At 42.1% G+C, this 21403-nt stretch overlaps 1 protein-coding gene across 4 annotated transcripts in view; it reads right to left on the reverse strand.

The window, feature by feature from the left end:
• tsc22d2 (TSC22 domain family 2) overlaps window positions 1-12645 on the reverse strand; it is a 33618-nt gene extending 20973 nt beyond the window's left edge. The window contains exon 1 of one of the 4 annotated variants that reach the window (XM_085246363.1): window positions 10330-12644. In XM_085246363.1, the coding sequence (XP_085102489.1) occupies window positions 10330-11876 (1547 nt within the window). In that variant the 5' untranslated portion in view covers window positions 11877-12644. Of the gene's footprint in view, window positions 1-10329 lie in introns of all 4 variants that reach the window. The other 3 variants (XM_085246360.1, XM_085246361.1, XM_085246362.1) reach the window with 3 other exon arrangements.
• Window positions 12646-21403: the final 8758 nt, after the last annotated feature.

The raw sequence follows: 21403 nt of genomic DNA on the forward strand, positions 1-21403 counted from the left end.
GCAAGTGCAGCTGCTTTGATTTAAGGCCTGTTCTTCAAGACCCTCCCAGCTGTCTGTGCATTCATACCCTCATGCAGATGAAGCAGTAGCAGATTCCTGTGACAAATCACAGCCAACTCCTTTAAAATACCACACACTGGGTGTGTCTCGTGGGCATTTCACTTACTGCCCTGAGGTAAACCTAACCTGATATAGATCTTTATCTCCTACAGGGAGGGTACAATGCAAAGGTTCATTTTACTTCTTTGCAATGATGTCAAATATAGTGCAAAGTTATCATGTTTGTTAGTGAAAAGTCAGTTACATTAAAATGCACTTTTGCAATTCACAATGCCTGGAAAGCTGGATGAAAAAAAAGACTTAATTGTTGCAGACTGCACTGCAACACAGAGAGCTTTCAGATCACCCCTGCCACTGTGCCAATGCTCATTATAAGCTACTTTTTCAGACTGCATACAGCAGGATCTATCAAACAACTACCCTTCAGTGCTTCTCGTGGTCTCTCGCAGCAACTAGTTCAGCGATAAAATCCCAACGCACTACCCTTCTTGGCCTTAACTGCTGCCTTGCTTCATGTGGTACACTCCACTGACAACACGGAAGTGGTAGCTGAATATTTTCCATTGTTTGGTACTGAGTTTTTTTGGCTAACCTCGCTCTGAGCTAGAGCAAGGAGGGTGGCAAAGTGATGAATTGGATGATTGGTGCACAGAAAACAACAGTGCTTTTTTAAGGATGATTAGCCCTTAAGTGCAGAAACTATAAATATGGATTCTTGAAGCGCAGCGCTGTGTCAGCTGTGTTCATGTTTCACAGCTCTGCAGCAGCTGATAAGAATGTGGGTGAAATATTTTAACATGTTAAACATAGAGGCTGACTCAGACGTAAAGTAGAAAGGCACGACGGTGTGAAAGCTCAGAAGGAACCAGTCATCCCATCTCACCACGGTGATGTCCGAGAGGTCAACTTGTCTCACACTGATTAATGTTTTTCAAAAAAAGAAAGAAAAACAACAAAGTATTAGTGCTCGCAATTAAAGAGTATAAAAGGGGGGGGGAAACAACATGGGCGTGATTAGTGCTTCTACAAATTTCTGCATTTTCCCCCCTGAAGAAATCAAGTCTGATTCATAAGGGGATGACACAACAGGTTCAACAAAGCGTTATGAAAAGAATAAATATTTCATTGAGCTACACCCGCAGATACTTGAAGATAATTAGAGGAAGTTATTTGTTAGAAGCTGGGATTTAAATCTGCAAAGGCTCCCTAAGTAAAGACAACAAGTTTAGGCACTTATGACAGATCCATCCTGATGCAGTGATAAGCCAAGGTGCCATCTGTTCAGATGTTGGTTTGAATGAGCGACTGTATGGTTATCAGACTACCCAGCCACAATGACTCACGTCCGTTTCCTTGCAGAAGTCTGCTCATTGTAAGACATCAGAGAAGGTGTTTCGGTGTTGGGGGCAAACTTAAACTGCGGCATAGTGCAGACAAGAGGAGACACTCGAGACAAACTCAACTTCAGAAAAGGAAAAGGGGGAAGACGGCAGAGGAAGCGGGCCACTGAATATGAAAGTGTACATCAAAGTATGAAAGGAAACGGAAGTTCTTACAGAATTTGCACATTTCTCAGTTGATGACAGAAATGGATGCAAGATTCATCTTGCAAAAGAAATATGATCTCGGCTGACCTTTTCGAGCAGGTTGTGCTCGTCTTCCTTACTTGTAGAGAACTTGTGACTAAATCATTCAAAACTGACTGCAGTGCTGCACCCACATAACCAGATTAAACTGTGTTTTTGAGGGGGAAAAAATGCAAAAAAAATAAAGGAAGCCACTGTAACGCGTTTTATTTTCTTTGCCAAAATTGTCCAGGTCAAATGAGGTGCAGATTTTAAACTGATTTGTCTAACTGCATAGCTACACACTCGAAATACCTCAATGGGAAGAAGACGGACTTAAGGAGAGGGAAAAAAAACTGGCAGTGATTGGTTACTGAAAAGGACAATCACAGAGGCAGCCAAACATGAGCACCGTCCTAAAGTCTCAACTTCACTCTTTCAGTCAGTCCCACGCTCCCATACTGCAACATACACAGAGGAGGACCAGAAAGCAGTGAAGAGTCACAGGCACCAGTGAGCCAGACTAAACCCACTGAAAGCAGGAGAGAGCTCTGAGAGGATGGATGACTCAAATGCAGCTGCCTGCCATGCTTTCCACACATCCTCATTACTCACTATGTAGACATCTTGGGCTCTGCGGGGCCCGAGGCTCTAAAACCTCGTTGTTCAGCCATTGCTTCTCTCTAAGAAGACTGAATGGCTCGACACACAGCTCCGCATTTTCTAAAGCAACTGGTTGTTGCTGAGCAGAAGACTTTTATATCCCACAGACTTGCAGCCGACTGGCTTCTATTCGTGAACAGCTCTGATCTGCGGTCAGCCTTGAAAGCCTTGAACCACAAAAAGACATTATCCCAGAACTGCTGAATCACCTCTCCACTGCATTAACCCCAAATTATTTGAATGTTCTCGTTCTTCCTGCCCTTCCCCATTACAAGCTCCTTCTCCTTCTGCCCTCTTTTGATTTCTCATTTTAAGCATTTTTTTTTTTTAGAATTAATCAAAAGGAGAATAAGAAAGTGAAACTTGGTTGTGTGACCAGTTCTGCCCAGTTGCCCTAAAATCGTAGCATCTGACACTTGCAAAGAAACAGTCCACGAATAAACTTTGACAAGCTTTTCTCTCTTTCACTTCCTCTATTTTGTATCAGAATATCTTACTTTACCGTAACCCAACAGATGGAGATAACAAAGTCGGACATAAGTGAGGTGACTTCTGAGGAAGAAGACACTGAAGCGCCACAGTCGTCAAAAAGAGTACCGTTTTAAACATGCAAAAGTGCCCTAATGGTCACCGAGTTGCATGCAATTTTGGTCTGAACCGGCCAGTGAAAGTGGAAAAAGGATTTTCTTGGCCCTTAGCCTAAACTCACTTCCTAAAACTGAAAGCACTAGCAGTCGCAAAGAGAAAAAACAAAACTACATTTAGACTTTAAATAAAGAAACCTCAAGAAAACAAACCATGATACAGTTTCCTGGTAATCACAGATACCGCTGGTAAGCATTTTATCATCTGCTACATAACAATTGTACACGTGACAAGCTTTTCACTGACGGAGTTTGATCGGCACATCAAATGCTGTTGCACTAATAAGTTGACTGGTGAAACGTCCACATGGTATCCACCTGCACCGATGTGCAAATAGCACGTGTAATATCAGGTAAATTCACAGCCAGCAACAGGTCAGCCAACCTTCTGCATGCATTACTAAGCAGAGATGCAACGATCCAGCAGTTTCCAATCCAATCGAATACCTTGGGTGTGGGCATCTACAGCTACCAATCCGATACCAGTTTTAAATTAATAAGCTGTAATCCTAACTGTGAGGATTGTGTGAATTAAATGAAAATTGTTTTAAAATGAAAAGGCGCTATTAATCGAATTTATTTACTTTTCCTTCTCATAGGCTTTTTGCATGGGGAGCTGCCAAACAGCTGGAGTAAAGTGTCATATAATCGAATTGGGGAGAATTCATTATGTTACTAAAAACTTCCCAACAACTGTTAAACCAAATATAATATATAAACCAAATAACAAGCGTCGAGAGAAAGCATCGCTGTGGTGAAGTCTTTCTGATCATGTCGATTCATGTTCAGCGTTTGTAGCTAAGAAAACACTTTTGCAAACACACAAACAGAATGTGTGAGTGTTGCAGCTGTGAAATATCTCCAACCTGCAGCCACATCGCTAAGCTTAGTTTTGCTGCTAGCAGCTAAGCTATCGCACAGTCAACACACGACACTACAGGACTGAATGGATCAAACCATGGATCAGTTCATTGTTGCCAACATTCAATCCAGCTTTTTTGCTTTTTCAGTATCAGGCTGCACCAGTGTACGTCTTCCACATGTAGTTTTTCCTTCGTTTGTGGGTTTGCTTCTTCTTACAGCATGATAAGGCTAGACTTTAAAACGTGTAGCCATATGCTGTCCCTCACTGCCTCTGTACATCCGCTGTCAACAGTTTCCAAATAAAAAACAAATAACACTGCGTTTTCAGAATTTAGGTATCGATTGGTACAGCAGAAGTATTGCTTCTGGTGACATCGCTAACATGGACTGGAACATTACACATCAGTCACATGTAGGAAGTACAAACTGGCAACGAGGACCTGTCAACAGCTAGTCCCTCACCTGGGAGGCCACCCTTTGAAAAGAGCTGAAGCATAACTATCATACTGTAACCACTCAGTCGAACCTGTTTTATACTCAGATTTGAAAAAACACCATCGGTTTACAGACATTGTCCTCATTCCTGGAACGTACTCAGGTTGATTTAATTGCTTTGCTTCCAGCACAAACTGAGTTAGCTACAGTGGCCCGCCAGGCTCTTGGCTGTTTACTTGCCTTGGCAGACCCGTCCTATTTGGAAGTGATCCCCTGACCACATATTGCTGCGATAACAGGGTGGGTCCTGCTATGCTAACTTTTTCCGCCACTTTACCTCACACCACTGACCTCTGTGAGTCTTTATTTATAAAAATAAAATAAAATAAAAAAACCTAAGAAAAAAATCTTAAAATCAATTTACTGTGCCATCACATGAAGAGGGCCATTTTTGGCCAAGTTAGTGAAACCAGTAATCAGCACTGTAAGGGTAGTTTGAGGAGGCACGATTAAAAGCCAGATTTGGTCGGTTATTAAGCATGTAAAAAATGCTGGTGATTGCTCAACCCCTAAACTTCCAGCACAAATTTAAAGCAGAGGGAAGCCCAAGTATGACCTGAGGCTTCTGATGAAAGAACAGCACTGTTATTTAATTAAACCAGAAAAGACAGTTATGGCAAACAAAAAAACTGCATCAGCAGTTTAGAAACAGACAGAGTGTGTTACCAGCTCCGTTTCAAGAAACAGAGCCGGCACGCTAGACGGAGACAGACAGGAGGGCAAGCTGAGAGGTCTCGCCCAAAAACGGAGCTGTTGCAGACCCGCTTGCTCAGTCTCCAGCCCGGGGCATCCCACAATCACAGCCATTCAGCAGTCCTGGAATATGTCCCCTCGAAGTTCAGGCAGGTCAGCTATCTGTGGAAAATAGCTGCTGCCTTGTCTCCAGGCACTATAGAAACCAAACCAACCAACACACACACACACAGACACCATCCCCAAACCTGCCTGTTCATCCCACACTGTTCTCAATCTTTTCCAACTACAAGTCAAAGGGGGTAAGGCACTACAACACATGCACATTCAGACTATCAAAACTGAAAGTAGACATGCTTTCTTAAGGAAAAATATTACCAAAAGTTACCAATAGGGCTGCCACGATTTGTCGACTAGTCACGATTACGTCGACTATCAAAATCGTCCACGACTGATTTAATAGTCGACGCGTCGTTTGAAGCTTTGTAAGATCACAAAAGACGCAGGAATAAGTAGCAGGATTTAGGAGTGTAATAACGGACTGAAACAGAAGATGGCAGCACTGCATGTACAAGGATGCCAGCTGCCGTTAAACCCCGAAGAAGAAGAAGCTGTGTCCCAGAATTCATAGCGCGGCCCAGCTCAGTTTCCAACAATGGCGACAGCTAGTTAGTTTTAATGTTACTCTTATTATTCTTTCTGGATCACAAAATAAACGTTTCACATATTTTCAGGCGAGAATGTAGCTGTGGAAACCTCAAATATCTGCTCAGTTTATCAAGACACCACATATTTTCAAAAGTCTGTTACCCACTAGCTCGATAGCTAGCCGGGGGCAAGGCTTACCGGCAAATCGTTTTCAAACCCACTGCCGTCTTTCGCTACTCAGGTTAATATATATAAGTCACTTAGATAACTTCAAAATGTTATTGTTTGGCTTTTTTAGTATTTTATTTGTTCCTGAGAAAATCCTGAGATTAAAGTTATAGTTTTTACACAGCTGAATAAACAACTGATTATCAGAAGTGTGAGATGCTCAAGAATATACTCCGGTGTCCTGTTATATTTTAGATAGCAAGGAGTTTATTAAAATTCACCGAAACAATCTGCAAATTTCATTAAAATTTAATAAACGATCATCTTGTCTTTATTTTTAGTTAGCACATACCGTAAACACTTAAAGCTGTCAGCTAATGATAGTTATATAAGAGCAGATGTATGCTGGTGCAATAAGCTGTAGTTTTACGTCCAGTGGATGATGATCTGATTAGTCGACTAATCGCAAAAATAATCGGTGACTAGTCGACTATCAAAATGATCGTTTGTGGCAGCCCTAGTTACCAATATATATTATAGGCATGGAAGAGAGAAACTGTGGAAAAGGTGGCTTAAGTATTCTTCTTTAGATGAGATCCAAAACAACTCATTTGTGACAAAATAGTCAGCTGAGAACCATTACAGGCTAACCGTTGAGCTACTCGCTAAGCTCTTACTCAGCTTTAAGTCAATCCACTGTTAACACATTCTTGCTGGCAGCTGCTTTAAAGAATGCCATCTGCATTAAATGTTGCCCCCCTTACAGTAAAATGACTCTCCACTAACTGAGTATCACTCTTCCCCTAAAATGCTGCAGGAGTGTAACTCCTCTGGAGGCAGATCAATCACAGTTTCCCCTAAAACTGAACTCACTGTGCGTCTGACCTTTCACAAAGCTTTGTGTGACATTCAATGTGAATGAGGAGAAATTCACAGCGTAATATTTGAGTTTCCGCAACTTTACTGTGCTGACATTAGTGGACTGTCAGGGAAGTTGAGAAAGTCTGGCAGCTGTCTTGCCCTCTTTTGGTTGGCACATGTAGATCAGCTTGCTTTGCAGATAAGAGCAGCAGTCTTTTAATCTGGTGGAAACCTAAAGTTTATAAACCAAAGCGTGTGATTATATGGTAGCTGTTTCAAACATGCAGAATGACCGGAAATTTCCCTTCACTTGGGTTACTGCCATTCATATTCTTCGCATACAACTCAGTGTGGAGCTCTCAAATATGAAGGTGCTTATATGCACAAAGGTGAGGAAAGGTAAACAAGCCATTTCCACATGTAAACCTCTGACAACGTCATGACAATCAGTTTACGGCACTGCCCTCTCTGTCACCACATGATGGCAGATTCTGCAGATCGGATGGGTCCTCACTACAGAAACGCTCTTTCATGTTGTTGGTGAGAGTAGGTGTCTGAGCAAAACATGTCAGACACATGACACTGCTTCTCTTCCCTTTTAAAAACAAAACAAAAAAAACATGGACTTTGTACTGTTGGTCTGTTGAGGTAAAGACTGATTCGGACGTGGGCTTTCTCACCACCAATCTGCTTCTGTAAAGGTCTCAAAGCCATATAATCTACATGATCACCACCCATACAAGATAATCACTTGCAACAATATACAGAAGCTGTAATTAATCTTTCATTTTCACCATTTTGGAAGCTTCATCTCAGCCAAACCTACACTTTAGCACAGAAAATGAGTCAAAACAGTATTTCAAAAAGACAAACAGAAAACAAACAGGACCTGCCTGAACTTCCTCAAGAAAAATGGCAACGGTATCGGGCAGGGAAAGGTGGACGCTGTGCGGGAGCAGCTGAGAAAAGTCAGATGTAAGGAAAAAGGCTCTAGTAAGAAGTGGAGGGCATGGGGCAAAGTACCGGGATATAAATAAACCAGGAGTAGTATTTTTTAGTAATAACACGTGAAAACAGAAGGCATTTTTAAAGCATAATCACATGACCTACAGGTACATAATCAATCTGATTTATGTTCAGTTCCTGAAAATGAAACAACAAAATGGCAAACAGTCTCAGAATTAGCTGCAGACTGCATTTTATCCTGTTGCATAATTAAGCCTCCACTGCTGGGCCGCTTGAAACAATGTCATCAATTACACATTATTAATTAACATTCCTAACTGAGGCGTTACAACAGTTAGGAATGGGAGAGTTGAGAGCCAACTGCTCCAACTGATGGAAATCGATTTGTCCCGGGGCAGCTTCATCACTTTATTTGGCGAAGACCGCTGAGCATAGACACTAACCATTCCAAGCTGGAGGAAAATCATTGTCATCTCACAACTCCACCCCCACAATGCTTTGTTCCACTTTTTGTGATGCACTCTAATTCAAAACAGAACAATGAAACTTGGAACAGATTCCTAAGCGAGACAGCGGTCGTTCACCCAACGGGAAGAGGACAAGCTGGGTGTTTCATTAAAAACTTTTCCTTTTTTACAATCCGTTTCTATCTGAGACTTACAAGAGTTATGAGTTACAAGTTAACATGACACTTTAAGAGATGTGCATAAAAATGATGCCACCGGCAGCCCAACTCGTTTTTCCCCACAACCTCTCCTCACAAAGGTTTTGAGGTCTGTGAAAAATGAGCACGTGAAACAGATAAAATGTTATATTTGTTTCATAAATAGCAACATGCACTTGCAGCCACGAGCAGCAACAAAGGAGGAAAAGTGAAAAACTGAAGTACTGACATATGAACTTTAACCAAAAGGTCAACATCTACTCTGTATGCTTGTAACAGGGCACAGCATCTCTTACAGTTTCAGGTCAGACCTCGGGGCAGGGGAAAAAAAAAAAAAAAAAATTTTTAAATTAAAAAAAAAAAAAAAGGCTTTTAAACAACATTTCTAAGCATCAGAAAGTGTCACCCCATGTAGCCGAATGAGCTCAACTAGTTTTTCATCAGTTGAATATGCCCCATGTCATGTGCAGGACCAAGAATCTTTGAACTGGAATTTTAACTAAACCTATTGAGCCTGGGTTTAGAGGGGCGGCATTTGATATTAGATCAATGTAACACTATCCATGTTGCTGTAATGCTAATTGTGATGGACCTATGTCAGCACACAGTACTGCTACAATGTTAGAGCAGAGCGAGTGCACACAAAGACAATATATCAGAATATCATGAGTCAACACTGAATGAAGTTGATGTTTCAACATTGACGACTCAGAACAGACCTTAAAGTAGACAGAGCAGAAGGTAGCTATCGTTCAGCTGACTTGGTCAGCTGTGTCATTGCTGACACACAAACAGCTTACGTGCCTACTATCATTTCCACAGGTGTTTGTCATGTAGGTGTGTGTCTCCCGTCTGTCCACACCACCTTCTTGACACGTCCTGTCCTGTTGCCACAATCTACACAATCACTGATGTCACCTTCGTTCACTCAGTCTCACGCACGTGCACAGCAAGAAATCGGCACTTTATGATGACGCACACTGCGATCCGCTCATTATATTCAGCCTTGTTTAATGCTGCTAAGACAAAAAATCTCCAGCAAATATGACTTGCTTCATCAGTATCTGGACTAAAGGCAATAAAAATCAGGACTCTTCTCCTCAAACACACACACCCTACTGCTCTAACTATGTCATGCACAATAAGCACATTAATAAACAGAGACCAACACACGTGTGTGTGTGTGTGTGTGTGTGTGTGTGTGTGTGTGTGTGTGTGTGTGTGTGTGTGTGTGTGTGTGTGTGTGTGTGTGTGTACGCCATCCAGGTTATTCTTGGCTCAGACATCACCTCTCCAGCAGTACTGTCTGCGTCGAAAAGACCAGCAACATTTCAGCTCAAGGTCTGCAAAGGCCATTCGACAGACCCTAAAGTAGACCACGTGTACATTAGAAGCCCACTGTGTAAGCAAGTGAGGCGTCTGCATTAACAAGGTTGGGAAGACTGGGAAAACTGCTCATGGTGAGTATGCTAACCATCTCTCGACAGAAAGGAGAATTTTTTTTTTTTTTTAAAGCCACATTTGGGGAGGTGGCTGCATAACACCTACTGTCTGTGTTGCAACTTATTCGAGAGCCCGTTATCGTCCAGTCAAAAGCAGAGACACATTCTGTGGCTGAACAGGAGTTTAAGGGATGGTGAAAAGACAACTATTCAGTATGGACTTGATCCAGTGTGAGTGCCCCATTACTGACAAAGACAGAAATTAGCTCCCATCTACACCCGTTTTTATTTGCCCTCTACTCCTCGAATCCAAACTTCCTCAAAAACATAACTCGGAAAAAAAAAATTAAATACTGCTTTGTGTTTGTACTACTGAATACTTAGTCACAACATGCTTTATTTGGGCAGTGATGACGAAAGAGGTGTTCTACACAGTGTTGAGTATGACCACACTGCTCCAGAATGAAACAACAATGCTTAGTGTGAGGGCACACTTCCAGATACAAAGTCGCTAGCTGTAGAAGTCTATTAGTGCTAGATTTTAAGTACAAATAAATAAATGAAAATTTCTTGTAGGCATTTGTTTACTCTCTTACCTGTCCCCGTCCATATCCATGGTAATATGGATGCCAAAGAGGCTGTTGACAGCAGGAGAGGGTGGGTTGGGGCCCTCGCTGAGAGGATTCACACCATCTTTTTCTGGCACCACACCGGCAGTGTGCTGAGGTAGGGCATCAGTATTCGGTCCGCTATCATCTGGCTGGTTACTGAAGACGGGGGGAAGGCCTACTGTGGCTCCTCCGTGAGCCCCCTGGAGCTGGATATGTCCTCCTGGGTGTCCGGGACTTGGCACACCCGGAGAAGTGTTGGTTATACTGGGCACTGTGGAAGGCACATTATGGCCACCGCTGTGAGAGGTAGTGGTGGTGGAAGGTGCAGGAGCAATGCCTAACCCTCCTGAAGGCTGAGTCTGACCAGCGGCCTGACAGGGGGCTACCATAGATGGTGCGCCACCAGCTTGCAGCGATAGGCCCTGGGCTGAAGCTGCTTCTCCACCTGGCACCACTGATCCAGGACCAGTAGGGGTCATTACAGGTGGGGACACTTGTCTAGTTGGGGGTCCTACAGCAATGGAAGTCACAGGAAGGTTCTGAGCGCTCGAGCCAAAGTGGGGCTGATGAGTTGAGTAAGGAAACTGCTGGGCCTGTGGGGCAGCAGGCATGGAAGTATTCTGCTGCATTGTAGATTGGTGCACACCATTGAAGCTGTTAGAGGGGAAGGTCTGAGCAGCTACAGGCAACATATTAACCTGAGCCTGATATGATTGCTGTGATGATGAAGTTGTGTACCCCGTGGGTTGGAAGGCACTTGCTCCGCTTCCTATCTGAGAAGCCAAGCTGTAGCCTTGCTGCCAAGACTCTGAAGGGTGTGGGTGGGCGGGGTTTCCAACAGAGGCAGAGTAGCCGCTCTCCGTGGTGGTGTCCAAAGTCTGAGAACTGCTAGTGAAGACAGAATTACCAGTGGCTCCTAATCCACTGTCCCGGTCTAAACTGAGGTCATGAGTCAAAGTGGACTTTATACTGTCACTCCGATTAATATTTGAATCTGAATCTCTCTCATAGTACTCAGTACATGTCCACCTGCCCCGTCTGAAGGGCTCTCCAGTACCATGGTCAAGTTTGATAACTCTGAAACGGGAAGTAAAGTTGGTGCTCACGGGAGCTGTCTGAGCAGCAGTGCTAGATACAGTGGAACCAGGGACCGCAGTGGTGGCTGAGCCTGAAACAAAGGGCTGAGCTGTAGCTGACATGCCCACACTTCCTCCAACACTATGTGGGGTAGCACGCCCAGAGACCATACTGATATTATGAGAGAGCCCCCCGTTGACAGGCCCCGTGTTAGGCAGCTGGCCCTCCTGAGACTCCCCGGCATTGCTTAAGGTTTCCTCGGATGAGCTCCTGTCACACACCCCCAGTTCACCCCGAGAGCCGTCAAATATTTCCGACGACACATCCTCCGTCCGGGATTCGTCCGGATCGTCCAAGCTCTCGGCGTCGTCAGGGATGGTGTTCGCCGCCACCTGAGCCTGCGTTACACTCGTGATCTGGAAACAACTTTTCTTCTTCGCCTGCATTTTCGACATGTTGACTAACTGCGTCAAGTTCTGTCAGCTCCCAGATGAAACCAAGAGCTGTGCTTACTGCTCTTGCTAAGTGTTCACAGATAAAGGATTTGACACAGGCATGTACCGTCACAGTACATTTCCATACCGTTCCTCTTTCTTCTCCCTCCTGTCCGAGGAAAAAAAACGTGTCACAACCGAGGCCAGACCACGACAGGAGTCCCGCAACGTTTCCGCGGTGTCCGGTCGCAGCAGACGGGCCGAAGCTCTTCTCCTCCTCCCGGCCTCTCTCTCCCTCTCACACACTGTCCCTCACACACATACACACACGGTCGGCCTTCCTTGTGTCCCGGCAGCGGAGTTGTAAACAGGCCCTTGTCAAAGTTCTTGCTGAGCAGCTGCCACCGGTACTTTAGTCTGAGGCGGGCCCGGTGTCTCAGACCACTCTCCTCTCTCAGCTATATATGTACTTCTGAGCAGTTAGCCAAGTTATCTGATGTTAGCTACTTTTCCCTACCTCGGCACCAGCATGTGCGACATCATGATGTAAACAACTCCTCGGCTTGTCAAAAAATAATATATAATCCAGCAGTGTGGGAAGAAAACGTCCCAAAGTCGGCGAAGTTTGGCTCTCGCCGTGGGGACAGCTCACTTTTGGCAGCAGCTACTAGCAACTAGCTGACAGATAACCACTTTACTACGGCGGCTGTGAGCTAACGGGCAGCTAACTCCTGCCCGCCGCTCTCCTTACGCGACAAGATGGCAAGCCGAAGTGCATCCTGGGTATGGAGGTCAAACTACTTTTCGGATATCTTAAAAGTGAATTTCACAAATTAAAGGCACATTTTTAAATATATCAAATCTTTCAATTTAAACCTGCCAAAAATAAAAAAAACTATAGTTTATTTTACGTTAAAACCTTTTACATTAAAAACGACTCCGTTCATTGCCGTCGTCAGTTCCGGTTGACGTCACACACGCAGTGGAAGCGGAACGATTCCGCCAGTGTTTCGTTTATAGATTGAACTGTTTTGAGTTTTTTTGTGTTTTCAAACTGATTTTAAATCCACCTTTTGTGTATTGCCATGTATTACAGCGTTTCATATTCGACAGCGCCCCCATAAATCTTCTTAGTTAAAAAAGCAACAGTTTATTTTTAGCTGTACGCCTTTAAACTGACCTCTTTTACAAGAATCGGTTTCTATACGGGAATAATGCGTGACACATGTACTTTTGATCCATACCTAATATTTTATAGAGTCGTGGCAGTGAGTCATGACGGGTAATTGTTTATGGATGAATCATTTAATTAATCTTAGAGCGCCTATCATAATCATTCAAAGCTTGCTTAAGTAACTCAGTGCTGTGTATTAATATCTGTGACTAAAAGTTACTACAACTTAAAAGTGAAAAACAGATCATACACATGAGAAGATCTCACATTAGGCTGTTGCTGCTGGAAAACGTTGACATGAAGCTTTTATCACACAGTCCCAATTCTAAAGAAAGTAAGGGTGCTATGTAAATAGAAACTCAATGTAATCATTTTCTAATCTCAAAAACCATATAATGTAATATTTAATATAACTATTTCATAGAAAATATGAGCGAATTGTGAATTCAAGGGGAGCAAAACATCTCAAAAAATTTTGGATGGTGCAACAAAAAGCTGGAAAAGAAAGTGATATTTGAGAGACACAACTGGAGGACCATGCTGCAGGTTAGGGTATCTGGCAACATAATATAAAAAGAGCAACTTACAGATGCAGACTTCACAAATCTGCAAACATCCTCCTCCACAAATTTGGACACAATTTCAGAAACACTGTGTTTGTTATGCTATCCACAAACGAGGTTAAAGCTCTATCATGCAAAAAAGAAGGAAAACTGTTGAATCAAAATTTTTAATTCATTTTAGTAAACATGGACGTTCCATCCTCCTGACTAAAGAGAAGAGGGACCATCAAGCTCATTATTTTATCATTAGTCCTTTAAAAAGCCTGTGTCTCTGATGGTATAGGAGTGCGTTAGTGCCTACGGCATTGACAACTCGCACATCTGGAAAGGCCCCATCAATCCTGAAAGGCTTATACAGGTTCTACAGCAACATATGCTCCGATCCAAGTCCATCAGCTGGTCTCCTTGGGCTTATGGACTGCTGTTAAAAGGTGATAACGGTGATAAACATGGCCCTGTCAAACCTTTTTGACACGTATTGCTGCCATCAAATTCAAAATGACCTTATTGTTTCCTTAAAGTTTTGGAAGTTTCAACATTGGATGTGTCTTTTTCATTGGATTTATGAGAATTGAAAATCACTGTGTTCTGTTTTACATTTTACACACTGTCCTAATTTTGGGGGGATTGTGGTTGTAATTTTTTTAAAATATTAATTTACCACCATTAACGTCTAGCTGATAATTACACTCAGTCTCAAAGTTTTATCCCTCACTGAAATCTGTGAGCTCACACATCCTAACAGAAAATACGGGTCCAGATCAGTTGTGTCATTTGTCAAAACAATTAATTCCAATACATCACAGTTGTTGGAAGACTGCCAATTGTCACTCCCAGTTGTGTCCATGAGACAGGAAATGATTCACTTGGCTCATGGGCAGGTTGACCAGAGGTCAAATTATATGACAGAGTGTTTGTGAGAAACAAATAATTAGTGTTTTTGTTTTTTTGTCTGTGTGTGTTTTTGTTTTTTGTTTTTTTGTTGGGGGTGGAGCTGGGGGGGTTGAGGGGGGTTGCAATAGTCAACATGTGGAAGAATGTACACATGGCCAAGCAGCGTGGCAGGGACCAGGAAACCGGTGATCCCTGTTTCAATCCAGCGGTTCAGTGTGGACAATGGAGGACTATAAATACCTCGGAGTACATATAGACAATAAACTGGGCTCTGTTAAAAACACCTCTGCACTTGGGGCGGCTGAGGTCTTTCAACATTTGTCGGTCAATGCTGTCAGAGTCTATTGTGGCCAGTGCCATCCTCTATGCTGCTGCATGCTGGGGCAGCAGGTTGAGGGTCTCAGATGCCAACAGACTCAATAAACTGATCCTCGAGGCCAGTAATGTTTGGGGATGGAGCTGGACTCCCTTAAGGTGGTGTTGTAGAGGCGGATGTTGTCCAAGATAAGGGCAATACCTTATAATACCTGCTAGACAATACCTCCCACCCACTCCACGACATGCTGGCCAGTCACAGGAGCACGTTCAGTGAGAGACTGAGATTACCGAAAAGCACCACTGAACGACACAGGAAATCATTCCTGCCTGTGTCTCTCTCTCTCCATACAATTCCTTCATCTTGTTGTACAGTACACAAGTACATTAGTTACACCCTTTTGCACATCCTCTATAGTGAAAATAACAAATAACAAGTTTTATAGTTTAGAGTGAAATGTCAATCATATCATATATTTAATCGCTGTAATATTGTGGATATTTATAATTACATTCATTTAAATATATTATATCATTTAACTTTGCAATAAATTGTATTATTTAATTTAGTTCAGACTGTTACTGTTCTTATTGTCTTGGAGTTTCCTTAAGGATTAATAAGGTATTTTTCTTCTGATTCTTGCACACAGGATGAAGCAGCTTTTGCACAGTTTCAAACTAATTTATTTATTTATTAACCTTTATTTAACCAGGAAGATCCCATTGAGATTAAAAACCTCTTTTTCAAGGGAGACCTGGCCAAGATAGGCAGCAGATCATAACTAACGATTCGTTTTCATACAATATCTGCAAAAATGGTGCTCACTCTGTGCCCCAGGGCAGCTGTGGCTACAACTGTAGCTGCCTCCACCAGTGTGTGAATGTGAGAGTGAATGAATAGTGGAATTGTAAAGCGCTTTGATGGCCCCGAAAAGTGCTATATAAATGCAATCCATTATTATTATTATTATTATTATTATGAATATGTTCACACAGTATTTGTTTTTTGTTAAATTCAGTGCACACAGGGTTAAGCTGTTTGTCTTTTGAGTTAGAGATAATTCTGTAAATTGTATATGTGAGTATATCTGTGGGAAACTTGTTTCACAAGCTTTCAACTGCTTAATTTGGACTATAATTCAAACAAATGTAAAATGAAACAAAATCCACATTTATATCTTTTTATTTGTTGAAACTGCCCACACGATGAAGCCTTTTAATCCTGGTACAAACTCAGACTGTCTGGGTTATCATCCGGCATGACCGGACACGAAGAGCTGCTGTCAGTGCTTTCCAAACATGGCCTTTGTGTCATTCCCATTAGTTTGTCATTCTTGCTGTGTAATTTCCATTATTATCTCAGATTATCATTTTGTTTCTCTAAGTTTGTTAAAATAAACTGGCCCTCTGACCACTGGTGGTGGTCAGAGGGCCCGGTGGCGCCAGTGTCCAGCAGCCTCGCCTCTGTCAGTGCGCCCCAGGGTGGCTGTGGCTACAATGTAGCCGCCATCACCAGTGTGTGAATGTGTGTGCGAATGGGTGGATGACAGATTGTGTAAAGCGCTTTGGGGTCCTTAGGGACTAGAAAATAAACAAATACAGGCCATTTACCATTTAAAAAAACATATTCTTAAAAAGTAGCTTTTGTTATAGCAACGTAAAGGCCCATAAACTGGAGGGCATTAACACATGTGGCCTTGAGCGCTCACTCCTCTGGGGACAGAAATATTTTCATTATGGACAGAAGTAAAACCTGTTTAAAAATAGAAGGGGAGGAGGAGCGGGAGGGTGGAGCCCGGTTGTGACACATCTCATATCTGAGTAATGTGTTTGCTGGCCAGGTGATTTCACAATGCAAACTTGAATTCATGCGGCCGCAGTGACTCAGACAGCATGAGTGGCTCTATTGCTACTCACAAGATACGAATCCCAAGATGTGAATCACACAGATTTAATGATATGGGCTCATAAAACCTTTGGCAAAATGGGGGGCGTGTAGTCTTGTGTATTATCTCAGAGTGTACATATTGTATATGCATGTGTTCATATATTGCTTGCACTTTGGATTAGATGGCAAACTGCTCTTTATTGTTTGAGTTCTATACTTTTTCAGTGACATTAAACTAAGTCTAATCTAGTCTAGTTTTCAACACCATAACCTATTTTTCCAGATTTTATCCACACTAGTAACTGATATTGACTTATTTCCAATGACCTGATGGCTAGAGGTTATTGCGTCAGAAAAAAGCAAAGGCTTGTGCTCAACTGCTGGGTAGTTTGTCACAAGGTCAGTGCATGACACAAAGAAAAATAAATGTGTCATAGCTGATTATTTCAGAGGCTTCAGTTGCTTTACAGTAAAGAAGGATTGTTTTTCATGACTTGTCACAAAGCTTACATTTCTCTGTTATTTTTGCTTGTAGCGGTAAGTTGTGAAAGCTTGCAAGGGATCTGAAAAATTGAAATGTGATGATAGGTTACAACACAATTAAATTTATATAGCGCCACATCACATTAGCAGTCACTTTAAGGCGCTTGTTATTGTAAGGTAGACCCTACAATAATGCAGAGAAAATCCCAAACAACCCTGTATGAGTAAGCACTTGGCAAAAGTAGGAAGGAAAAACTCCCTTATAACAGGAAGACATCAGCTCAGGATGGGGCAGCCGTCTGTTGCGACAGGCTGGGGGGAGTCATCATGGTGGTTTGAACAAAGCTGCAGTTAAATTTCCTTCAAGGGTCCTTTGTTGCATCTCTTTCCTCTCATTTCCTGTCACTTCTCATCTGTGATTGTTTGCAAAGGTTAAAATGTAGGAAAATAAATTGATTTATTTACTTTCTTCTTTGCTGTAGCTAAATGTGCACAGTGACATCCACGTCCAAGTGAAAAATTCCATGTTTCTATCATCAGAATAAATATGTTTAAAGACTTGCACAGTGTAGTTAGAAGTATTGCTTCATTTCTCTGTTTATTATTTGTATTTATTATTTCATGAGGGAAATAAAGATGTTAATCTGCCTTCACAAAGGAAGAAGGTTTCTTGGGTTTTTTCCCCACATAAAACAAACAAACAAAATTATGTTTTTAAGGTCAGCACCCTTCATGCTCTTTTAATTTAGTCAAATATAGTACAGATGTTCCAAGTAAATGTATTTAACTCTTTTGTAGAGTTCATTTTTTTGTTACTCATCCAGCATTTGTGGGTCTTTAAAGTCAATACAGCCATGATTATTTAAGTAAAAATACTTAACAGATATTTACTTTATTCCAGTTCCAAACAATGCAGACCACATAATTAATATTCAGAATTGACCCTAGGTAAAAAGGTGCCATTCATTTTTTGTATTTTTGTCACAAACAGAAAATTATGGGTGAAAAAAAAAACATGTTTATCTTAAGCAGAGTTCAGCCCAGTTGAATAGTCTGTTTGTGCCAGCCTATAAAAATATCTGTGTTGTGTAAGTGCTTCTTGTACTTGATGATGTGTCGTCCTGCCAATCTTTCACACACACAATGCAGCTGTTCTTTTTGAATCTAACAGAATTTAGATTAAATCAGGGAGCATCTCCTGTTTTGAATTTCTGAAAAGTTGGCTCATCTCAGAGTTCACTGATGCTTCTTCAAACTCACTTTCACTACACTCTGAATTGATTTTGTTGCTACAGCACCTGGTTGAGCCGGTGGGCTGTCTACTGAAGGTTGGAGTCCTTGTTGTAAGGTTCTGGGTTGGAGTCCGTTTTCTGCGTGTTGACATGGAGGAAACAAGCAGCAATGACTGAGCAGGCAACGAAGGACCAGGGTAGGACATTTATACACATGATAATGAGGTGAGGGATAAACAGCTGGGAGATAGATCAGGAATACCGAGGAGAGGGAAGTTAAACTAGACAGTGCAGACAAAGGACCGACAAAACAGCTAGTAACTAAACATGAAATCAAAGACAAAATCAAGACAAAGCAATGCAAAACAGAACACAGAGACATGAACAGACATAAGAACATTAGAGAGGAAAGAGATGTAAACTAAAACCAAGATAGGAGCCAGGGGCTTAAAACCAAAGAAACATCATTGAATACTGCAACAAGGCCCAAAACTCAACACTCTGTCCTGGACTCAGGAACCCTAACACTATCCAGTAAAGTCAAAAGGACTCCCTTCTTCCTCTTCATCATCTTCCAAATCTTCTCTCTCGTCTAAAATCCCTGAGCAGAGAATCTTCTTCAAGTGTCTTCATCAAATAAACAGCTCAACACAGGAGAAGCTGTTTATTCCCAACCCCAATTTACAGCTGGTGACCTCTACACTTTCATGACCCACGGGTCCAGTGGACCCAAACAACACATTTTTCATTTCAGATCAATTTTACTTATAGCACCAAATTACTACTGTCGCCTCAACACATTTTCTATTATACAGTAAAGACCCTACAATCAGATGACTTACAGCTGTCTTAAAGCTCCTGGTGAGAGTGGGAAAGAAAAACTCTGCTTCAACAGGAAGAAACTTCTGACATAATTGGACATAGTAGAGAGCTGGAGTTTAAAATTAATTACTGTATAAATAAATGTGTGATGCCAGTGTGAAGTCCCACAATGCCACACAAAGGTTAAGGAAGCTGCTGTCAGTGTTTCATTTTAAAAGAAACACTCAAGCAAAGTATGAGAAGGACAAGGTTGCACTTTATTGCTTCGGTCACTTCCTGCAAGTGTTCAGAACAAAATTGGAAATATTTTGTTTGATGTAAAACTAAAAAGCCGAATGAATTCTGTTTGAATGCAACACAAGGACACTTCACTCAGCTCAGAGACTCCAGATTTCAACCCTACGACCTCTACCTCCACTCTGATCTTCTTTGCATTTTCATTAAAGCTTTTTTTTCAAGGATGATGAATAGCGCAGGTTGAAAATAGCATTGCTATGTTATTCCCCTAACACAACTCGCTCTCATTAAATTACACAGTTACATAATGTCCAGATGGCAACTCACAAGGTCTGCTTGACAAAAACAATTTCATTTGGTTCTTAGATAAGACAGAAAAGATGGAAAACAGCCCACAACATGAGAATTCATGACTAAATGTCAAAGCAATAGACCTCATTTTATTTAAAATCTAATGAAAGCAGAAGCAAGAATGCAAGTGTTGAAAACTATATAAAGAATCTTTTTAATCGTTGGGTAGCACAGCAGGGAAAAGCCACACTGTTGAAGTAAAAACATGTAATTTTTCTGTTGCACACAGCTCTGGTATGTTGTTTCACGGTTAGATATGTTTTTATTAGCTGAACATCGCTTTGTGTTTCTCTCTAAATGGACCTGGAAACAACTCCTTGTAAAAACAATATTGCAACATCAGTTGCAACAAGCCCTCTATACTTAGATGCTCTCCTTTAGTAGCAGGCTGTGCGTGGGCTTTCCCAGCCCCAGCCAAAGTGTTTGTGTAGCTGGTTGTGTTTATTTACTCTGGTCTGAGGGCGAAGACTACCAGGCTGTGCTGCGAAGCGTGTCCCAGTCCAGCACGCTGGGTCCACTTTCAGTTTGCCACCACAGGAACAAGACAGGCCTTGTGCCGCCTGTATTTTGGGGCCCGGGGTCCAGGCCAGCGGTCACTTTCAGCAGCCCAACCTGAGGAACTTCTGGCCTTTAGCAAAGCATTGTGGCCCTTGAGAGTACATGATTAACAAACAGCCTGACCAAACATCAATCAGGACTCGCTAAAAAAAGAGATTCCCAAGAGAGAAGTGTACAAGGGGTTGGTTCAGGGCAACTTGACCAGCCTGAAAGTGAAAAAAAGTCACATCCAAGTGAACCTTGTGCACGGTTTCAGGTTTACTGGGCTCCGTTTCCACAGAAAACACACCTTGACTTGTTAGTCCTGACCGGGAGCATTTACTTCTCCATGTCTGACTGCTAATAAAAGTAAGTGTTAAATAAAGTCAAACTGCCATGATGAGTATGCTTTTCAAGGTGCAGCTCTGTTCCCCCCACATGAGGCCGGCTGTGAGTTCCAGCAATGCACAGAAACACCTCAGAGTTAAAGTCTGCTATATTTTTGGAGGCTACTGCTCATAGTTTTCTCTCATTCCATAGTTTTACCTCATAAATCCTCTCAGGGGAAGCCTATTGGAAGCCCAGATGAGTTGTTGCACAATATTCTGACATTATATAACACAGTATGTGATGTAATCCATAAAATGCAAAGATTTCCCCTATATGGACATGGTATTGAACCGAGCTTTCAAGTAATGTTGCAATACATAAATAACGTGATGTTCGGTGGCTTGTTTTGACACTGAGTGTACTGCATATGTCACCTAACTCGTCGAAACTCACCGGAATAATCGTTTTTTTCCTTTTGGAGCTTTTTCCACTAACTGTGAAAACTCTGACTAATAGAGTTGACTTCCTTGTGTGTTGAACATCAACACACAAGGAAGGCAACATCGGCGTTGCATGTGAAATCATTTCGGCTGAACCTGCTTGTGTAACATGTGTTTTTGTTCCTTCTAATTTCCTTCAAAACCAAAGGCAGGTTGCATACAATGTCATGCTTCAGGAGACTACCAGGGAATTTGGACAAGATTTTCCCTTCAAACTCTGAA

This window comes from Mchenga conophoros, linkage group LG15 (genome assembly GCF_057382185.1).
Source record: "Mchenga conophoros isolate Kocher_MC1m ecotype Shallow Benthic linkage group LG15, M_conophoros_male_GT1.1, whole genome shotgun sequence".
NCBI lineage: Eukaryota > Metazoa > Chordata > Actinopteri > Cichliformes > Cichlidae > Mchenga > Mchenga conophoros.